Raw genomic sequence first — 18,981 nt, forward strand, 5'->3', positions numbered from 1 at the left:
CGTGTAAGGGCCAAACGTAACCCGTCCCGCCTCCAGCCCTAACGGCGTTACGGCAGTGCTCACCACGAGAGTACCTTCCCCCGCACCCCCAAAAAGAGAATCACGCCTCCTGCCGTGCGGACTACAAGCCGGCCCGCCCCTCCTCCTCGAAACCCCGCCTCGAAACTGTGGCCAAGCCGCTCATTGCTCAAGGCCCCGCGTACAAAATGGCGGCGGGGCCTCAGGAACCAACCATAGAGACGTCCGCCTGCCGCGAGAGCGCAGGCCTCCCAACGACAGCTCCGCCCCGCTTCGGCCTCGCCTTCCGGCGGGGGCGGAGGAAGGCTGCGTCTCCACGGGCCCTTCTAGGAGAATGGCGCACAGTCTCTATGGTGCTGGGTCATCCGAGCCAGGTCACGTGGCTGGTGAAAGCCGTCGCGGAGGCGGGGGGAGGAGGAAGAGGCGGGAAGCTGGGGGGCTGGTAGCAAGAGACTGAGCGACGACGGGGTTGTCATGGAGCCGTGGGGCCGGGCTCGCGCATGCGCCACCTGACCCGCGGGCTTGGTCGTGGAAGCCGCGACCCCCGGCCTTAGGTGAGAACGGGATGGCTGGGCCCGCGGGGAGGGGAGCCGGGACGGCGCGACGGGAGAGGGATTGGGCGGGGAGCGTGGGAAAGGAGGTGGGAGTAGGGAAGAGAAGAAGGGGAGCGAAGTAAGCGAGAGGGACAACCAAGACTTTAGGGGGACGGAGGGCCAAATGGTGGGAGCAGGAGGTGGTGCGTCCCTCCCCCGGTTAGTTGGTTTTACTGTGAGAGGCGGGGCCTGCATGGGAGAGAGAATCGCGTGTGAGGAGGGGGCTCAGCAAGTGGGGTGAGTTGGTTAGGGCAGGTGAGCCCTGGTTAGCCCTGGGGGCAGCAGCCAGCCGGCTGTCCGGGCGTGGAGAGAGCCCGGAGGCCTGCTGGGCAGTGAGCTGAGGGCCAGGGAGCGGGCAGGTGAGTGGCAGAACTAGTGACTGGGTGAGGGTCCGGGGCCTCTAGATTGAGGCTGGAGTAGTGCCCTGTTCCGGGCCCAGGGCACAGGTGTGCTGTCTTTTCCAGAGACCTGCCTTCACCCACTTTGCAGGTTATGTCTTCTGGGTGGCTGGCTTGGTGCTTGGGGTAGTGGTTTGGGGGAGAGGATGGGCAGTGCCAAGTAAGGAGTTAGTGGTTACTGGGTGGGTTGGGGGCAGCTCTGATCCGGGCACAGGCTGGAGCCAGGCTCCCTGTTATTGCCCAAGTCCTGGCAGTAGGTATTGCCTGGGCGTTTGTCCTGGAAGGCTGGTGGTATGCCAGTCACAGCACAGTACTAGGGTCTGCCCAGTTCTGCCCTGCTGAGCTGGCAGGCTGGTGGATGCCTGGAGGGTGCACATGCTGTCTGGCACAGATGCAACGTGGGCTGGTGCGAATGGGTAGGTGGGCACTGTTACTGCGAACGCTTTTTGCAGCAGGGGATCTGAGAAAGTTCTCTAATCTGATCTCCTCTCTGAAAGGTTAAAATGGAGAGAGCCATACTGGGTCCCAAATGTGGGAAATTATATGGAATTGGGGTTCAGGATCTTTGACATGAATTTTCAGCTAAGTTGGAGAATGGGAATGAATGTGAAGCGGAAGATGAGTGTTAGAGATTAGGTAGATGGGGTTTTTCCACTGTTAAAATAACACAGACAGTCTCCCTGAATGGTATCTCTGAATATGCAAACCAAAAGCAAATTACTTCAGAGAAAACCTAGTAACATGTTTATAATTCTAACTGGAATTACTCGTGGATTTCTTTCTATGGCCTTATCACTTCATTGTGTAGAAGCCTCTGCTTGGGCTTCACCTAACACCTCTGTCCAGGCATGCACGTTATACACGTGACACGTTTGAAAGGGAACTTGAGCTCTCAGGAACGTTGCCAAGTCTCTATAAAAGGAGAGATCTGAAAGCAGCATTTCAGATTCTTTCCTTGTAACCCTTGGGTCTCCTTTTAATCATAAAGTGCAAATCTCCACAGAGATTGTGGATTAGGCTGACCTTTAATTTGGATGGTGGATTTGTCCCTGAGGTTTCATCTTAGAATAAGGGCTAGATTAGGTATCTGTTTGCTGCAGGGGACCAGACCTGGAGGTTAGATCTTGAGGTGACCATGGTGTTTGGAAATGCAGAATCTTGACCTTCAAGCTGTTCAGGTATTTCTGTGACAGTTAAGCTGCTAGCGCTGTCAGAGAGACCCAGCAGGACAGAGATTTGTTGGAATTTATTATTCTATTGAATACCTCACATGTTAATTGTTAGGGGCTGAGGTTGCAAAGATGAAAAACAACCCTTGAGGTTGAGGAGACGAATAATTAGACTCTAATGTAAGAAGTGCAAAAATAGAAGTAAGAGCCAAATGCTTTGGAGCACTTGCTAGAATTTTATCTATTTATAAACCTGTATATTTATTGATTCACTTTCCATTATCAGTTTTAGTGTGTACTCTCTGGGAAACTTTTGGACAATGTGTTACATATACATACATAAGAGGCTCAATTAGGGTCAGTTCTGACAGTTTTGGAGCTTATTTAGACCTTGTAATGCAGAGTAAGGGACACAGAATCTGAGATGTTTCTAAAGCAGTGTTAGTGGCTTCCAGTTTGTGCCAAGAAGCAGAGAGATAACACAATAACACAATGGGCAAGAGCTTAGTAACCCAATTTCAACTTGTCAGTGTGTGAGCATCTAACTTTATTGTAAAATAATACCAAGGAGGAAAAATCAAGCACCTTACTCAGGTTTTCAGACTTAGTCATTTGCACGGCCCTGGGTTTGAGAGACCAGTAGTAAATGCCATCACTCTGCTTCTCTCCTGTCGAGGGCTTCATATGGTGCTGTGTATGAGTAGGTCGGTTGTTCATGGCTAATTGACTCCCTCAGCCCACTCCCAGGAGGGGGAGGTTGTAGGGGGAACGTAGCCCTTCATTCTCCATCCCACGTGAACCTCCCTAGCTGGGAGGCTAAGGCTTTCTGCTGCTTAAAGAGAGCTTTACTGAGAACAGGCTTTCATATTTTTAAGCATTTTCACATCTAAAATAGTCAGTTTACCATTATAAAGTCCATTATGCATTCTTTATTTCCAAATGCCAACAACTCTCCATGATCTAAAATTTTAGTGTCTGTTCTCCATTTAACCATGTATGGGTGGAAAGGTGTGACATCTTTCCTCACCTATTATAAGGGTCATGGCTGACTCTCCCATAACAAGACAGGTTAGCGAGGGAAAAACAGAAGTTTTTTTCTTTTCATTTTCTTTCTTCTTCTTCTTCTTCTTTTTTTTTTTTTTTTTAATTTTTCTTTTATGAGACAATCTCACTACGTTGCCCAGGCTGGTATCAAACTCCTGGGCTCAAGTGATCCTCATGTCTCAGCCTCCCTAGTAGTTGAGATTATGGGTGCGTGCCACTGTGCCCAGCTCCTATGTAATAGTTTTATTTAATCAAAGTTTTATGTGGTGTAGGAGCCTTCAGAAACTAAGACCCAAAAACTCAGGGGAAACTGTCTGTTTTATGCTTAGGTTTGATGAAGGATGGACGGCCATATAGAAATTCGGTTGGACAAAAAGGGTATGATGTAATCTAATGGTACTAGACTGAGGTGGGAAGCCCAGCAAGGCCTGTCTGTTCAGAATTCTTCTTGATCTCTGTTTAACATTTCTTCTCCCCTGGTATAGGGCAGGACCTATTCTGGAATGAGCAGACAAGGCCGGTCAGAGAATTTCCTTATGGCCAGCTCTTATGCAGAAAGGCAGGGAAGATTAGAGTAAAATTTCTAGTTTCTATGACCTGTCTTGAGAAAGAGGAATTCTAGTTTCTGTGGCCCACCATAGGGGAGAACGGAAAGCAGAAGAAAGAAGTACGGGAAGGTCAGAAAGAGACCTTGCTTCTGAGGACCTGCCCGTGTCCTTCAGTTCACAGTACTCAGCACGCCAAAGCACCATACTTTGGGATGTCGTTTTCTGAGCCGCAATAACCAATTTATCAACATTTCAGTATTTTGATTCTACGATCAATATTGTCTTGGTGAATTCTCGGTAAGGTAAAATAAATTCCTGTGTATTTTCTGTAGCTCAGTTGGCTACACTTTAATGACAATAGCGAGACCTTTTTCATTGCCTTGTCACAAAGATTGTAGAAGACTAAATTGGGTTGCTTTATCTAAAGTACTTGAAAAACAATCCATGGTTAGTAAGAAAATATGAAACTTTGTAAGGTTCTTAATTAGTTGCTACCAACATGAGCTACCTTCCTAATCTAAATCAACAGCCTGGTCAGACTTGAATTAGTCTGAATGCCCATCCACAGCTACATCTACTTCCATTTTGAAGAAGGCTACTATTCACTTTTGGACAGTATTATTTTAGGAAAATTACACTGTGCACATTTGTTGGGTTTCATACAAAAGGATCCTGATTTAATTAGAGATATAGTTTTACATTTTAGTGTGCCTTTTTTTTTTTTTTTTTTTTTGAGACAGAGTCTCGCTCTGTTGCCCAGGCTAGAGTGTGTGGTGTCAGTCTAGCTCACAGCAACCTCAAATGCCTGGGCTTAAGCGATCCTCCTGCCTCAACTTCCCAAGTAGCTGGGACTACAGGCACCACTACGCCCAGCTAATTTTTTCTATTTTTGGTAGAGACGGGGTCTGACTCTTCCTCAGACTGGTCTCAAACTCCTGAGCTCAAGCTATCTTCCTGCCTTGGCCTCCCAGAGTGCTAGGATTACAGGTGTGAGCCTCTTTGCCTGGCCAGTAGTCTACTTTTTAAACTGGGTTGGCCATATTGTCAAACTTTGTAGCTGTCAAATAAACATTCCTTTTACATAGTGTTCTACAAGATGTGACAGTGCCATTGTTTATCTTTTATGCACATAGGATTAAACATGTGACCTGTGGAAGAGTACTTGATTTGACCTGAGTTGAATGAGGAAGCCAGTTAGTTCCCTTAAATGAGTTAGACATGGGGCAAAATGATTTTTACTTGGAATTGTATTTAAAATTCACTCTGATTCAGTCCCATTTGTGTTCCCTTTAATCCAGTTCTACTGTAGCAAAAGTATGAGCAAGAGGGTTGCTCAAGGATGCTTGTAAGCTTCCTTGTCTTCTATTTAATTTTATTTTGAATCCTTCTGCTTCTTGGGTAATTGATGTTCTTCACTAGAACATCGATGTTCTTGTATTAGCAGAAATGTCTAGGCTGAGCACTCCATGGTATTCCAGATGCAGTGGTGTTGGCAGGGGGCTTGTGTTTTCTCTCCACTCAAAAATAGGATGGAGTCTAGAGTGGATTGTAAAATAAAACATCACCAGGCTTTGCTTACTTCTACCTAGTTTCATTATTATTGTCATTTTCCTGGTTGGCTCTCTGTTCTCTTTATCCCTGCAGTATCCTTTGTGTTCTTACCATGCTGGCCTTACAGTTGCCATTCCTTGGTAACTCAGATGGCCTTGTTAAAGTATCTGGAATGTTCTCAGCCTTGGCCAGCCCTTTGAAGGGCTGATTTGTCTCATTCTTGCACTGTTAGCCTAGGTCCGGATCTGCTCTGGACTAGCTGTGTGTCACTGGAGCCAATGTAGGCCTCGCTCCTGGGCTCTAGTCTCACATGTGACTGCCTACCCAGCATGTGCACTCGGATGGCCCATGGTCGCTTCAGTGTCTTCATGACCGAAACTGGGCTAGCTGAGCCACGCCACCCTCCGCTGCCCCACCCAGCTCCCTCCAGTGCTCTTCTTGAGCTCCCTAGCTTAGAAAATAGTCCCACCATCTCCTGCTCCCCCATACAATCAATGGCCAGGTCCCATCAGGTTGGTCTCCGTGTGTCACTTCTCCCCATCTCCACAGCCAGCGCCTTAATTCACCTGACTGCTATGATAGCATCTGAACAGTCTCAGTGCCACTCTCCACTTTACTCTCAGTCCGGCATCCAAAATGCTTTTAAAATCCAAATCTGATTATGTCACTCTTCTGGTTAAAATCCTTCTTTGGCTTCCCATTGCTCTTAAGTCAATATCCAAGTCTTTCCGACATGGATTCCTAGACACTGCCTGTCTGTCCCCCCACTAACCTTCTAGCGTCACTGCGTGGCATCCTGCCCCTCTGTACTGTGCTTCAGCCTCCCTGGCCTTTCAGCTCTTTGATGAGCCAAGCTCCGTGCTCCCTTAGGTCCTTCCCACTGCCTGGGACACACCTGCACACTCCACCCATCATCACCTTTCACCTGGCTAACTCCTACTAACTCCTCATCCTCCAGATCCCAACTACATGGCACTTCCTGAGTTCCCCGGACTATTAGCCCATCATCCCCTTCTTAGCTCTTACGAGAATAGTCATTAGCTGTGTGAGTGCCTGATTAACATCTGTGTCTCTCTCTCTAGATCCTAAGCTCCAGGAAGGAAGAGACCATGTCTGTCCTGTTCACTGTATACCCCAGTCCTCGAACATGCCTGATTTACAGTGAGCACTTGATAAATATTTTTAAATGACTGAATGTAACTTATCTGAGCCTCAGCTTCCTCTTCTGTAAAATGGGATAGCAACTGAGGAGGACATTGTGAGGCTCAAGTGAGATAAGGTTAATAGCAGTAAATGTTATGGACTTTTATACAATATAAGCACTTTGTTATATATGACCTTATTTGCACATAAAAGTGTTTTTTAAGCCCCCAAATAGCATGCGTATGTAGGGAGTTGTTTTTACTTTGTTCAATACCTCATCCCAAGAACTTAGAGGTTAATTTGAGAAACTCTACACTATGGGAGGTGGCACTAGGTCGTGAGCCTGCACATGTGTACCAGGAAGGGAAAGCAAGAAAGCACAGCCCATCAGTGCTTTTCCTTTTCCCTCCTCTTCCGTCTCCCGCGTGGAGGGTGAGTTGGTTACCCATTCCAAAAAGCCTAGTCAAATGTGCCTTTGTTAGCAGTTTACAAAGCTTACGCTGAATGTGATTTGTGTGCCTTGAATTTCCAATGGAATTAGAGGGCAGCTAGAGGACTGTGAATCTCTTTTTGAGGGGAAACCATTCTGTTTAGTAAACTTGAAGCTTTTGTCAACCGAGACCTCTGAGAAAATACAGCTGAAGTGGGCGAGGCCAGTGTTCTTTGCCCTCACTTTATTCAGTGTTTGGATCACCTGTCTCAGCCCTCCAGGCAGTGACTTCTTATGTAATTGTTGTTTTTCACAGGGCAATCCAGATGAAAAAAGTACCGATGAATCTGCCTCTAGCCCAGTAAAACATGGAGAGGAAAAACCCATCCAGAGAGAGCCCCAGAAGACTCTCGGCCAAACTAGGCAAAGGCACAGAGATGAAAAAAGTGGCTCGTCAACTCGGCATGGCTGCTGCTGAATCAGATAAGGACTCTGGATTTTCAGGTTAAAAATATCTTATCCTTTCTATACTCTGATGAATGATTTGCCTGCAAAGTTTCATCCCTAAAACTCGTTTGTGTGATAAGCATGGGATGTTTTCACATACAGGATAAATAACTATCTGATCTTTTATTATGGTAAATCTGATGCCATGGGGCAGGGTACCCACCCAGGTCACCATTGGGCTAGTTCTGAAAGAATGATTTGACATCTTTTTTCAACTTAGACTCTCAACTTTAAATCTTACATTTCCAACTGTTGCAAGTGATTACTGGAAAAAATATTTAAGTACTCATAATTCTGTTCTTTCAGCTCCTTTTTCATAGTAATTATTACATTGTAGGAAAAAAAATACTACTGCATGTTGTCACCATGTAACAAATTTGAAGGCTGCTGGTTAAATGAAAGTAATGCTATACATAGTTTGTTAACATAACTTATTTGCTAAGAAAGTAATTTGCTGTGTTTAAAAATGTTCCCTCCACCCCCTGCCTAAGAATACACCCCCTGTAGTCTTTGTGCATCTTGTATTTGGACTGTGAGCCACCTGGCCCGATTCTAAACTTGAGTATTTATTAGAGACAAGAAAATAGAACGATTTTCCTTACAAATTTTCCTTAAACCCTGAAAGTGCTAGCTGCATACTCAGGGAATCTTTTAATTTTGTGTTGAGGCTCTTTTTATTTCCAGGCTTGAGGGTGCTGGCTTGAATATGGCTCTAGTGTCAACAGTTTCGACCCACAGATGCAGAGGGGCGATGACAGGGGCTTCTGGCTGAGTCAACATCCTGAGAGCAGAACTCTCTCTAGGGGAAGATTTATATCATCCAAACTCACAGAGACTAATTGATCAGTTTTGCTGGTTTGTTAATTTATAGTGACAAATGTAGCTGTTAGGAAAACTAGAACTCTTCCATCCTTATATTGGTGTATTTTCTCCCTGTAGGCATGCTGCATGAGAAGCCAAATTATAAATAGACTGTTGCTCAGAGAGGAACAGAGTACCAACCAAGGGATTACATTAAGAGGAATTAGTTGCCCTGCCCAGGGCCAGGGCAGTCCAGGGAAGGGTGGCCCAACCCGTAGGCCTTTGAGTTTTTCTTCTCTATTGCTTAGCGCTGTTTCCCAAGCTTGCCTCCTAAGTCTCACCTGAGGCATTTGTTAAAAATACTGATCACCAGACCCCTCTCCTGAAGATTCTATATCATTGGTTTGGGGAAGGGCCCAGAATGTGCGTTTTATGACCAGACAGGTTTGGGAAGCATTGCTTTAATGTCATGTTTGCTTTTTGTCTGTTTTTCGTATCATGAAGGTAATACATGCTCATTGGAGAAGCTTAGAAGTTTAGGAAAGTACAAAGAAGAAAATAAACATTAGTCATAATCCTACCATCTATTATTTCCAATACTGTTGACATTTTGGCACTTCTCCTCTCAACAACTTCAACTTTGTCAGCCATTTGTTTTAAGAATATTGTACTATTCAGACATAAGGTTGTATTAAGATAATCAAATTCATTATGTTCCAGAAAGTGACCCTGGTGATGTCAGTGGAATGCTTCCAGCCACTCCTGGGCCAGGTGCCAGTGATTTCCTCACTGCCTGAGTTACCATTCCAGTTACCTTGGAGTATGATAAAATTTACAAAATCAAGATTTTTTTTTTTTCATTTTAATTATTTTCCAAACTTTATATTTTGGAAAATTTCAGATTTGTATAAAAATGGATGAATACTCCACATATCTTTCTTTCAGATCCCCTGGGTGTTATTTTTCCATATTTGTTTTCTCTTTCTTTTTTTTTTTTTTTTTTTTGAGACAGAGTCTCACTCTGTTGCCCAGGCTAGAGTGAGTGCCGTGGCGTTAGCCTAGCTCACAGCAACCTCAAACTCCTGAGCTCAAGCGATCCTCCTGTCTCAGCCTCCCGAGTAGCTGGGACTACAGGCATGCACCACCATGCCCGGCTAATTTTTTTTTTTTCTATATATATTTTTAGCTGTCCATATAATTTCTTTCTATTTTTAGTAGAGATGGGGTCTCGCTCTTGCTCAGGCTGGTCTCGAACTTCTGAGCTCAAACGATCCGCCCACCTCGGCCTCCCAGAGTGCTAGGATTACAGGCGTGAGCCACCGCGCCCGGCCTGTTTTCTCTTTCAATATACACACATACACACACAGGCTGAACTTTTTGAAAATAAGTTGCAAACATTTGACCTTTCACCCCTAAATATTTCAGTACCAATCTCCTAAAAGCAAGGACACTCTTCTGTATACTTATAATATCATAATCATACCCAAGAAATTTAACACTGCCAGTTATCATTAGCTACAGTCCATATTCAGATTTTTCCATTGTCCCAATAATGTCCTCTATAGCTATAGTCTTTTTGTCTATTTGTTTTGGATTCAGGATCCAATGAGGATTGTGCATTGCATTTAGTTGTCCTGTGTTTTTAGTCTGATTTAGTCTAGAACAGTTCCCCATCTTTTCTTTCTTTCCTTTAATTCCTTCCTTCTTTTTTAATGACATTGACATCTTTGAATGCGTCAGGCCTGTTGGTTTGTAGAATGTCTCACACTCTGGATTTTCTGGTAGTTTCCACATTATTAGAATCAGGATAAATGTTTTGACCAGGATACTACATAGTTGATGTTGTATCCTTCCCATTGCAACACATAAAGAGACTCATAAATTAGTCTTATTCTTAGTGATGCTCTGGGTGGCTGATCACTTGGTTTAGATAGTGTGTATCAGATTTCTTTATTGTAAAAGTTCTGTTTTCTCTTTGTAATTAATAAATAATTTATGGGACAATACTTGAGATTGTGTGGCTGTCCCATTGCCCAGCAAACTCTTTTTTTTTTTTTTTTTTTTGAGACAGAGTGTCACTTTGTTGCCCTGGCTAGAGTGAGTGCCGTGGCATCAGCCTCGCTCACAGCAACCTCAAACTCCTGGGCTTAAGCGATCCTACTGCCTCAGCCTCCCGAGTAGCTGGGACTACAGGCATGCGCCACCATGCCCGGCTAATTTTTTTTTTTTTATATATTTTTAGTTGGCCAGATAATTTCTTTCTATTTTTAGTAGAGACGGGGGTCTCGCTCTTGCTCAGGCTGGTCTCGAACTCATGACCTCGAGCGATCCACCCGCCTCGGCCTCCCAGAGTGCTGGGATCCAGCAAACTCTTGATCGGAGATAGCAGCCATTGATGATCCTTGCCTGAATCAGTCACTACATTGGTGGTTTAAAAGTGGTGATCTTTAAATTCTACCATTCTTTGTATATCATTAGCTGATGTTCTTCTGTAAAAAGCACTTTCCCCCTTCAACCCCCTTTTTTGCCTATCACTAATGGATTCATTGATTCTTTTGTAATTCATTTTGTCAGTCCATTAACATCATTATTTTTGATTCTCAGATTGTCCCAAATTTGGCCAGTAGGAGTCCCTTCTAGATAACCTGTGTCTTTTTGACATGTCTCCATTAGTGTTTGAGCACTTCCTTCCTTTTTGGGACAAGCTGTCCAGGCTCATCCTGTACCTTCCCTGCCAAAGACTTGGAGTCAGCAGTGTCTCCAAGGAGCCCAGATTTCTTTTATGTGCAGAATGAAACCAAGATGCAGGCACTAGGTATGGACATGGCTTCTGGGATCATTTGTGGTTTTGACCTAATGGTTCTTAACTAGAGGTGCACATTTGGATCACGTGTGCTTTGTGAAAATGCACCTACGTGGGCACCAGGTAAATCACTTTACTAGATCAAGAGGACCCCAACATCCATAATTTTTGAAAATCATCACTGGGGATTCTAAATCGCAGGTCTATTGATTAGTGTCCTTCTTGGTCATACAATCTTCTTTAAGCTGGAGAAAATGGAATGGTTGACAGTGCATTTAAATTATAGCTACATGCCAGTCCTGCTCATCTAGATTACTCTGAGATTCTTGATTAGAATTTAGGCTTCTCCCAGACTCCTCAATAGCAGGGTACTACAGTCTCTTGGTTTACTCCAGCAGGAATCTAATCACATCCTTTTTGTATGAAATTTACATGGGGCGACCTTATTTGCTTTGCCTTGGGGAGCATCTTTGTATCACCCATTGTGCAGGATCCCCAAAAGGCACACTCAGTATGCACTTAGGACACCAGCAAAGGAGGTGCTTAGCAGGGTGGAGGGGAACAAGAGACAAATTTGAACTTCAGCTTTGACGAACTCATCCAGGATTTCACATTTAGAAAATTTAGAAAGAAGCTTTTAAAATTTCAGCATATAGATGTAAGTTTTGAGGTTTACAGATTGGTTTTATTTTTATTATTATGGAGCTCAGAGCCTCTGAAGGTCTTAATTCTGCCTTGGGCCACACAGTCCTGTCTCTTCTCAACAACAGATTTCTTGAAAGTAATGAACTAACTTTGAAGGCTTGCATTCATTTCTCCTGTAAACTGGTGATGATTACTGTCACAGGAGCTCTAATTGAGGCAGGTTTTTGTCTGTAAGAGTTAGAAAGGAAGTCAAGCTTGTCCTGGGGTAGTGAATCTTAATCTTTTGAGTTGGAAGACATAATTATGGATCCTGTTGACAATCCAGTGAAAGCTAAAGACCTCCTCCTCAGAAAAATTCACAAAAACACATCACAAATATTCCATTCAGTTTCAGGAGGTCCCTAGGAGCTGGGATAAGAGCCCCCCTAGCCTTGAGCCTAAATGAACTGACCATTCTTCTGCCCACCAGATGGGAGCTCGGAATGCCTGAGCTCTGCAGAGCAGATGGAGTCTGAGGACATGCTGAGCGCTTTAGGCTGGAGCAGAGAAGACAGGCCGAGGCAGAACTCCAAAAGTGCAAACAATACCTTCCCTACCCTGTCCCCCATGGTTGTCATGAAGAATGTGCTGGTCAAACAGGTGAGGAGGACTAATATTGCCTAAAGTCTTCGCAAGTAAAAATTTCTGAGCTTCCTGTGTACAAAAGCTCTCCCTTTCTACCAAGGAGAGATTTTGGAAACAGACCACTAGAACCATACTTTCTGTGTACTTTCTGTCCTGGGCAGCGGATGTTATCTTTCAACTACTGACAGTTTTAAAAAGGAATATAAGAATCATGATGTGTGTTCTCATTTTAGAGACAGACTGTTTTATTTCTGTATTCATAGCTTGTCCAAAGGGACCCTGAAATGCTTTAGTCGTATATAAAGAACTAAGCAGAAATGGCACCACTTCAGTGGTGCATTCTAACATACGGCAGAGTTTAGGGTAGAAACAATAGAATCTCTTTTTAATTTGAATTGCTCTGGGAATTTAGGAATGTAGAATACATTTATTTGTTTCAGAAGTAGAGGCAATTTCCATGTTTTTTATGTCATATTCTGAGCATTTTCTTAGTCATCAGCCAGAGCCATGTCATAGTAACAAAGGTGTTCTTGGTTCAGGTGTGGGAACACCAGCAGAAGCCACACAGCATTGTCATGGAGTTCAGAAATGTGTTCGGGGCTTTATTACATAACTGTGTGCATTATGTGATTATTGTTTAGGTATGAAAGAAAAGATTGAGATGAAAATCTAAATTAATCTTTAGTGTTTGAAACTGAGAACTCAATCATATGAACTTGGTTAAGTTAGAAGAGAGAAATCTGAGGAATAGAAAAAGACTAATTTAAGCCAAAGAAATTTAACCTTACCCTACTTTACTCTGAAAATACATCACAGTTCTCACAAAGGTCATTCATGAGGCCACTTGAAGATAGTGAGATTTGAAGTCTGGCTTTAGTAGTTGACCTTCACATCTTAGGTAAAAGATTAGAACATGGCTTTGGCCTGACAGGAAACCTTAAGGTCTTAGCTATTAACCTCGTTATTTCTGAGGAACACAAACTGATTTTCAACAAGGTAGCCTGGTGAGTGTTGAAAGAGAATTTGAAGATTTTTGCTTGGTAAATCACATCTCAGCTGGAAGCACAGCTCTCCTTATTGAAAGGAAACGAGAGAATAAAGACAAGAAATGGAGCCCACGTGAGATCGCCCGGCCCCACCAGTGCTGCCCAGTGCTTTTGCTGGCCTGCCTTCTCCTGGCTCTTTTTCTCCCTTCCTTTCTCTCTGGCTTCCTTGTCACTTTCTTGTGTGTCTGTGTTTATATCCCTTCTTTGTTGTAGGCTAGGCTGGCAGCTCCAGCAGGCTGAGAACAGCCCACACACAGTTGAGGAGTGAGTAGGCTTTTCCAGCAGAGCTGCATTCTTCAGGACAAAGCCCTGTCAGCAAGGCTGCTGGGCTTGAGCAGGAGCTAGGAGGCTGGGGACAGGCTGGCCCAACGGAGAACTCTAAGAGTTTTGTTTTGTTTTTTAAAACATGCTAAAATCCAGCACATTCTAAAATTAAAATAATAATGCACTTTTAAACACCTCTGCATATTGTATAGTGTCTTGATTATTGCTGCTTGGTTTTAGATATCTCTCTCTTGATAGTCTGATTCCATTTCTGCCACTAGACAGTGTGATCTTACACACCACACAGTTACTTAACCAACACAGATATTAGTTTCATCTTTAACATTAAGGCTTTATGAGAAATGATTCTGAGATTCTGTTCAAGCCTGCAATTTTGTTCCATATTCCCTCAGATGATTTCAACATGAATAATATAATTTGTATAATCTAATAATTAGAACAAATAAGCTAAGTATCTATTAGGACAGTGGGCATAATAGCAGCATTAGGAAGAGCAGTCCAGTAAAATCATCTTGTGGAAGAAGTGCATTAGATATTTTCCGGACCCGTTTGCCTTACAGGTCAGCCCTTAGGGAGAGCGTGAAGTTTTGCTTCTGACTGAGCTGGAGTAGGCTGATCTCTAATTCAAAAGACCCCTGATTTTGGATCTCCTTGGACAGGGAAATGCAGTTTCTGGGCCTAGCATTGGTTGCTTTTCTACATCCTAGAGTGTATTTGAATTCCAAGAGGGCTCCAGATCACCCCAGCCTTGGCACAGGAGATGAATTATAGTTGGCCTAGAGTTCCCAGCCTGGCATCTAAGAAGCTGAAATGTGTGCAAAATGCTATTCGTGTACATGTGTGGGAAGGTAGTCCAAAACATTCTTCAGATAAGTCACATGGCCCCACGTGACACCGCCAGGGATGAGAACCTCTGTCAGGCTTAACCTCTGCCCAGCCTCATCTACACCCAGGTCTTTGGGACTGGGTTGGAAGTGAATTGGCTTTCAAATATTGGAGACAAGTAGCTGTGTCCTTCTTTATTAGATTTCATCTGAAACAATACTTCAATTATTAACAAAAATTGTGTAACTGAGAAGTAATATAACAAAGGCAGTATAACAATGCTTCAGATGAGTTTTAGAGTCAGAGTAAGGAATCCTAACTGCATCACTTAGCTTGGTGACTTACAGCAAGTTATTTCAATTTTCTAAGCCTTGGTTTCCTGTTTATGAAGGGAAACGGTAACTACCTCATGGGCTTGTTATGGGGATTAAATGAGATAACTCATGAAACATCACACACAGTGCTAGTCAGCACCAATACGTGGTAGCTCTTATTATTTTCAATGGTTTTATGATTGTTGCATGTCACTGCCTTAAAAACAAGGGCCCTTAGATCCCTGGCAATATGTAACTTTTTTAATCAAAAGTTGTTTTCAGGTAAAAGAGGTTCTAGGTGTAACTAAGATACACATTGGTGTAAAGTCACATTTGTAGTCTTGAGATTAGCACATTTTAACTTATGCCATCATATCCATGTTTTTGTTGCCTCAGTTGTGACCTTAACTATGTCATTGTTTCACCTACCCATAATTTCTTTTTCTGAGTGATAGCACTGAATAAAAATAGATATTTCCTCCAGTTTCCCCTTAGTAAAAGTAAAAAAAAAAAAAAAACCAACTTTATAGACACAAATGGATTTTCAAGCCACTTCTTCAGTCATGTTCTTGACAAGGGCTACTCTGTATGCAAGGGAAGCTCTGTACTTGAAATGGTTATAAATGTCCGTATATCTGCTTTGCCCCCTTGACAGAGCTTCACTTCTCTGTCCTTTCAGCAGTGACAAACAGTGTGCTGCTCTCTTCCTTTGTTTTCAGGGCAGCAGCTCATCCCAGCTCCAGTCGTGGACCGTCCAGCCTTCCTTTGAAGTGATCTCCGCACGGCCACAGCTCTTATTCCTGCATCCACCTGTACCGTCTCCGGTCAGCCTGTGTCACGCTGGCGAGAAAAAGTCAGACTCCAGGAACTACTTGCCCATTCTAAATTCTTACACCAAAATAGCCCCACACCCAGGCAAAAGGAGCCTTTCCCTCAGTGCAGAAGAAAGAGGAGCAAGTGGAACTCAGAAGAAGATCTGTACCGAGAGACTTGGGCCGAGCTTGTCTTCCAGTGAGCCAACCAAGACTGGTACGATCCCGTCTGGCCCCTCCACTCCAGCACCACCCAGTGCCAAACTTGCCGAGGACTCAGCTCTGCAGGGCGTGCCCTCCCTGGTGGCAGGTGGAAGTCCACAGACTCTTCAGCCGGTGTCCAGCAGTCACGTGGCTAAAGCCCCCAGTCTGACCTTCGCTTCCCCCGCCAGTCCTGTCTGCGCGTCAGACAGCACTCTCCACGGGTTAGAGAGCAGCTCTCCCCTCTCGCCACTGCCAGCTAATTATAGCTCACCTTTGTGGGCTGCGGAGCACCTCTGCCGCAGCCCAGATATCTTTTCAGAGCAGCGGCAGAGCAGGCATAGGCGCTTTCAGAATACCCTAGTAGTTCTTCACAAATCTGGTTTGCTGGAGATCACTTTGAAAACCAAGGAGTTGATCCGTCAGAACCAGGCAACTCAGGTGGAACTAGACCAGCTAAAGGAGCAAACCCAGCTGTTTATAGAGGCCACCAAGAGCAGGGCCCCTCAGGCTTGGGCCAAGCTGCAGGCATCTTTAACATCTGGGTCCAGTCATACTGGCAGTGACCTAGAAGCATTCTCTGATCACCCAGACATATAGCACAGAAGCATATTTTCCTATTACTTCAGTGGTTCTTTTAACTCTTTTGCTGTTACCTACTCCTGTTTCCCAAAGCTTATGTAAGAGCTTTTCCTTCTAAACTTAACCGTGTAGCTGTTCACTTAGGAAGCCACATGCCAATGCCTGGCTGCTAGCTTAACCTGCGGTCTGGGCACAGATTACGTATGTCTCTGTTCCACTGAGGACCTCAGGTTCGGAGTGCTCTTGAGTCCCTTTTCATTAGCCTGCAGGCACTTAGATGGATCATGGGGCAAAGCAGGGTAGGATGATTGTGTGGGGCTTTTCTAGCTGTCACCTCTCACCGTCCCACTCATAACCGGGATCAAGGGTGCAGTAACAGAGATGATCATGCAGAGTGATGCCTGTTGAGCCAGGGAGTAGGTGACCTAAGGATACCTTCATGGATCTTCCCTTGCCTGTCTTAGTCACATGGAAAAATAAGAGGAGGTGTGTTTGCATTCCACAAGGCATTATGCCAGTCGGGCGAAACCTAAAATGCTTTGGGCACAGGTCGTGCCTGGGTGCAAGCATTTAATCACTTAAAACTTTGTTTCCTTAAACTTGAAAGTCAAGGAGAAAGGGTAGTACCATTTGACTCATACACTTTTCATCACAAGCCAGATTCATCTTCACTTAAACTAGTAGGCAAAATACTTCAGATTCTTAACGTATGGAATGGATTCAGAAACATCTGGAATTGTAGTTGATGAATTGCTCTTTTGACTTAGAGACTGAAGAAAATAGACATGGCCAGTGTCTCACGGTCAGGGGCTGGAAGATTCTGGTTACTTCGGCTTTTTTTCTCTTTTTTGAAACAGTGCAACCTGTTTTATGTCTAAAAATCTCAAGGACAGCTTTAGTGGTTCCTGGAGGTATAGTATAAGTTAACCCTCTGTTGCCACGTCAGAGTGTTTTTTTTTTTTTCCTTTGTTTTTATAAAAGAGGAAAGAATTATTATGCTCGATAAACTTTGAATTAAATAAAATTGTCTTTTGAGGATATAACACGTCCACAAAAATTAGAAAAGCAGTCTTCTTACCCATTTTCTTTTCCCATCCCAAGTTTTCATTTGTTCTGTGTCATAGTGACGGGGAGCAATTATGGAACAGTCTTCTGCGTTTCTTTCATGTGTTAAATATTGGCAGCAAAGCCAAAGGTGTAACGTCATTAATAGTTACATGGAGTTCATCTTGAAATGGAGAGTTTCCAGATGATACACATTCTTTTCAGCTTCATTATATAGATAAGTAGATTTCTAAGTAGTAAAGTTCCAAAATGTTCTCCCATTTAAAAATTTCATCCTCTTGAAAATCTTTGTTCTTTACAAAATTACCTATTAATAAGTTCTGTATGAGCAGCTTCATCTTTTCTGCAAAGAAAACGTTCTTGAAGTTTTTACCAAGACCAGAAGCTAATGATATTTACTAGGTAGTTGTAACTCTAACATTGTTTAAAAATTATACAGCTTCAGATTGCCTACACTTTGTTCACAAACATTTATGACTTAAATATGACTGATTTAGAAATAACTCACTAACATCTCTAGATTCCCCTGATCAACACAAAATTATTACTTTGCCATTTGCTTTCTGAAGGAGTTTCAAAAACCAGAGCAAATGTGTCTTTAGACAGACTCAGCTCCTTTTAATATTTTTCTCTTGGCCCACTCCTTCCCTCTCCCCTCCACCCCCTGAATCTGTATGGTGCTATAGCAGCTCTACTCTGTGCACCATGCTAAGAAGCTTCCTTTTTGGCAGAATATGTTTGGCAGCAAAGCTAGAGAGACAGGTGCATTCAGAACAGCCTGGGCACCAGTCATGAGTCTTACTGAGTGTCAAAAATCTGAAAACACTTGGTGAGAACCAAATTTATTCCATTGGAAAAACCCTCTGGAGCTATAAGCCTCTTGGACTCTTCTTCCTAGATTAAGTGTTGCATTTCCCTTCTTGTCATGGTGAAAGATGGTGGAAGCCATTATTGATCCTCACTGCTGAGTGGCAGGGAGAAGCAGCACCACCCCAGCTCCTCTCTAATCTTGTAACTTAGTGCTAAAGGCTCTCTACGCTGTCAGCATGGGTGTTCTTTCCCTAGTGGAGCTGAAAGCAGATGAACCCAAGTAGAGAAGCTAGCTCTTGGAAGGAGAGCTTTGGGGCCAGAAGCCAGATCAGCAAATGGAGGAACCTCAGAGTTGACCAGAAAGATCTCCGTCGGTTGCGCGAGGCTGTAAGTAGCGATGGTCTTAGTGATGCATGACGTGACTGGCTCTGAAGCACTGTGGCAGAGCTGCTGTTTTCTGAAAGTGAGAAGCCATTTTTAGCTCAGACCAACCCTTAAAAAAATTTTTAGCAGATTATTGGCAATATTGGAACACATCTAGAGAAAGTTGCTGATTGCATTGGTTACGGGAATGGAGTTTAAATGACATTTGTAATTTATTACACTCGTTGCTTTTTATTGATTATAGTATTATCTGACTTTTCTTCTCTACTATGGTTTCTTTAGCAGAAAATAACTCTTGTGCATATATTGAAGTGGTTTTCCAGCTATGAATTCTTTAAGGTAGAAATTTATTAAGCAAATGTGAATTCTTTTGAGAAAGTATG

The 18,981-nt window shown here is 43.6% G+C and overlaps 1 protein-coding gene across 2 annotated transcripts; it reads left to right on the forward strand.

Moving 5' to 3' along the window:
- The first annotated feature begins 459 nt into the window (after positions 1–459).
- CIPC (CLOCK interacting pacemaker) lies at positions 460–17,220 on the forward strand. 2 transcript variants are annotated; one of them, XM_069465156.1, is made up of 5 exons: positions 460–572; positions 6,404–6,482; positions 7,211–7,398; positions 12,120–12,289; positions 15,464–17,220. In XM_069465156.1, the coding sequence occupies exons 3-5, from the start codon at positions 7,263–7,265 to the stop codon at positions 16,355–16,357; spliced, it is 1,200 nt and encodes a 399-aa protein (XP_069321257.1). In that variant the 5' UTR covers positions 460–572; positions 6,404–6,482; positions 7,211–7,262; the 3' UTR covers positions 16,358–17,220. The 2 variants fall into 2 exon arrangements, with proteins under 2 accessions (XP_069321257.1, XP_069321258.1); XM_069465157.1 differs by lacking the exon at positions 6,404–6,482.
- Positions 17,221–18,981: the final 1,761 nt, after the last annotated feature.

Source organism: Eulemur rufifrons, chromosome 2, assembly GCF_041146395.1.
Source record: "Eulemur rufifrons isolate Redbay chromosome 2, OSU_ERuf_1, whole genome shotgun sequence".
Taxonomy (NCBI): Eukaryota; Metazoa; Chordata; class Mammalia; order Primates; family Lemuridae; genus Eulemur; species Eulemur rufifrons.

Coding starts and splice junctions, on each gene's coding strand:
- CIPC (XM_069465156.1), top strand. CDS start 7,263: ATGGAGAGGAAAAACCCATCCAGAGAGAGCCCCAGAAGACTCTCGGCC. Junction 7,399..12,119: donor TAAGGACTCTGGATTTTCAG/GTTAAAAATATC, acceptor TCTGCCCACCAG/ATGGGAGCTCGGAATGCCTG. Junction 12,290..15,463: donor AGAATGTGCTGGTCAAACAG/GTGAGGAGGACT, acceptor CTTTGTTTTCAG/GGCAGCAGCTCATCCCAGCT.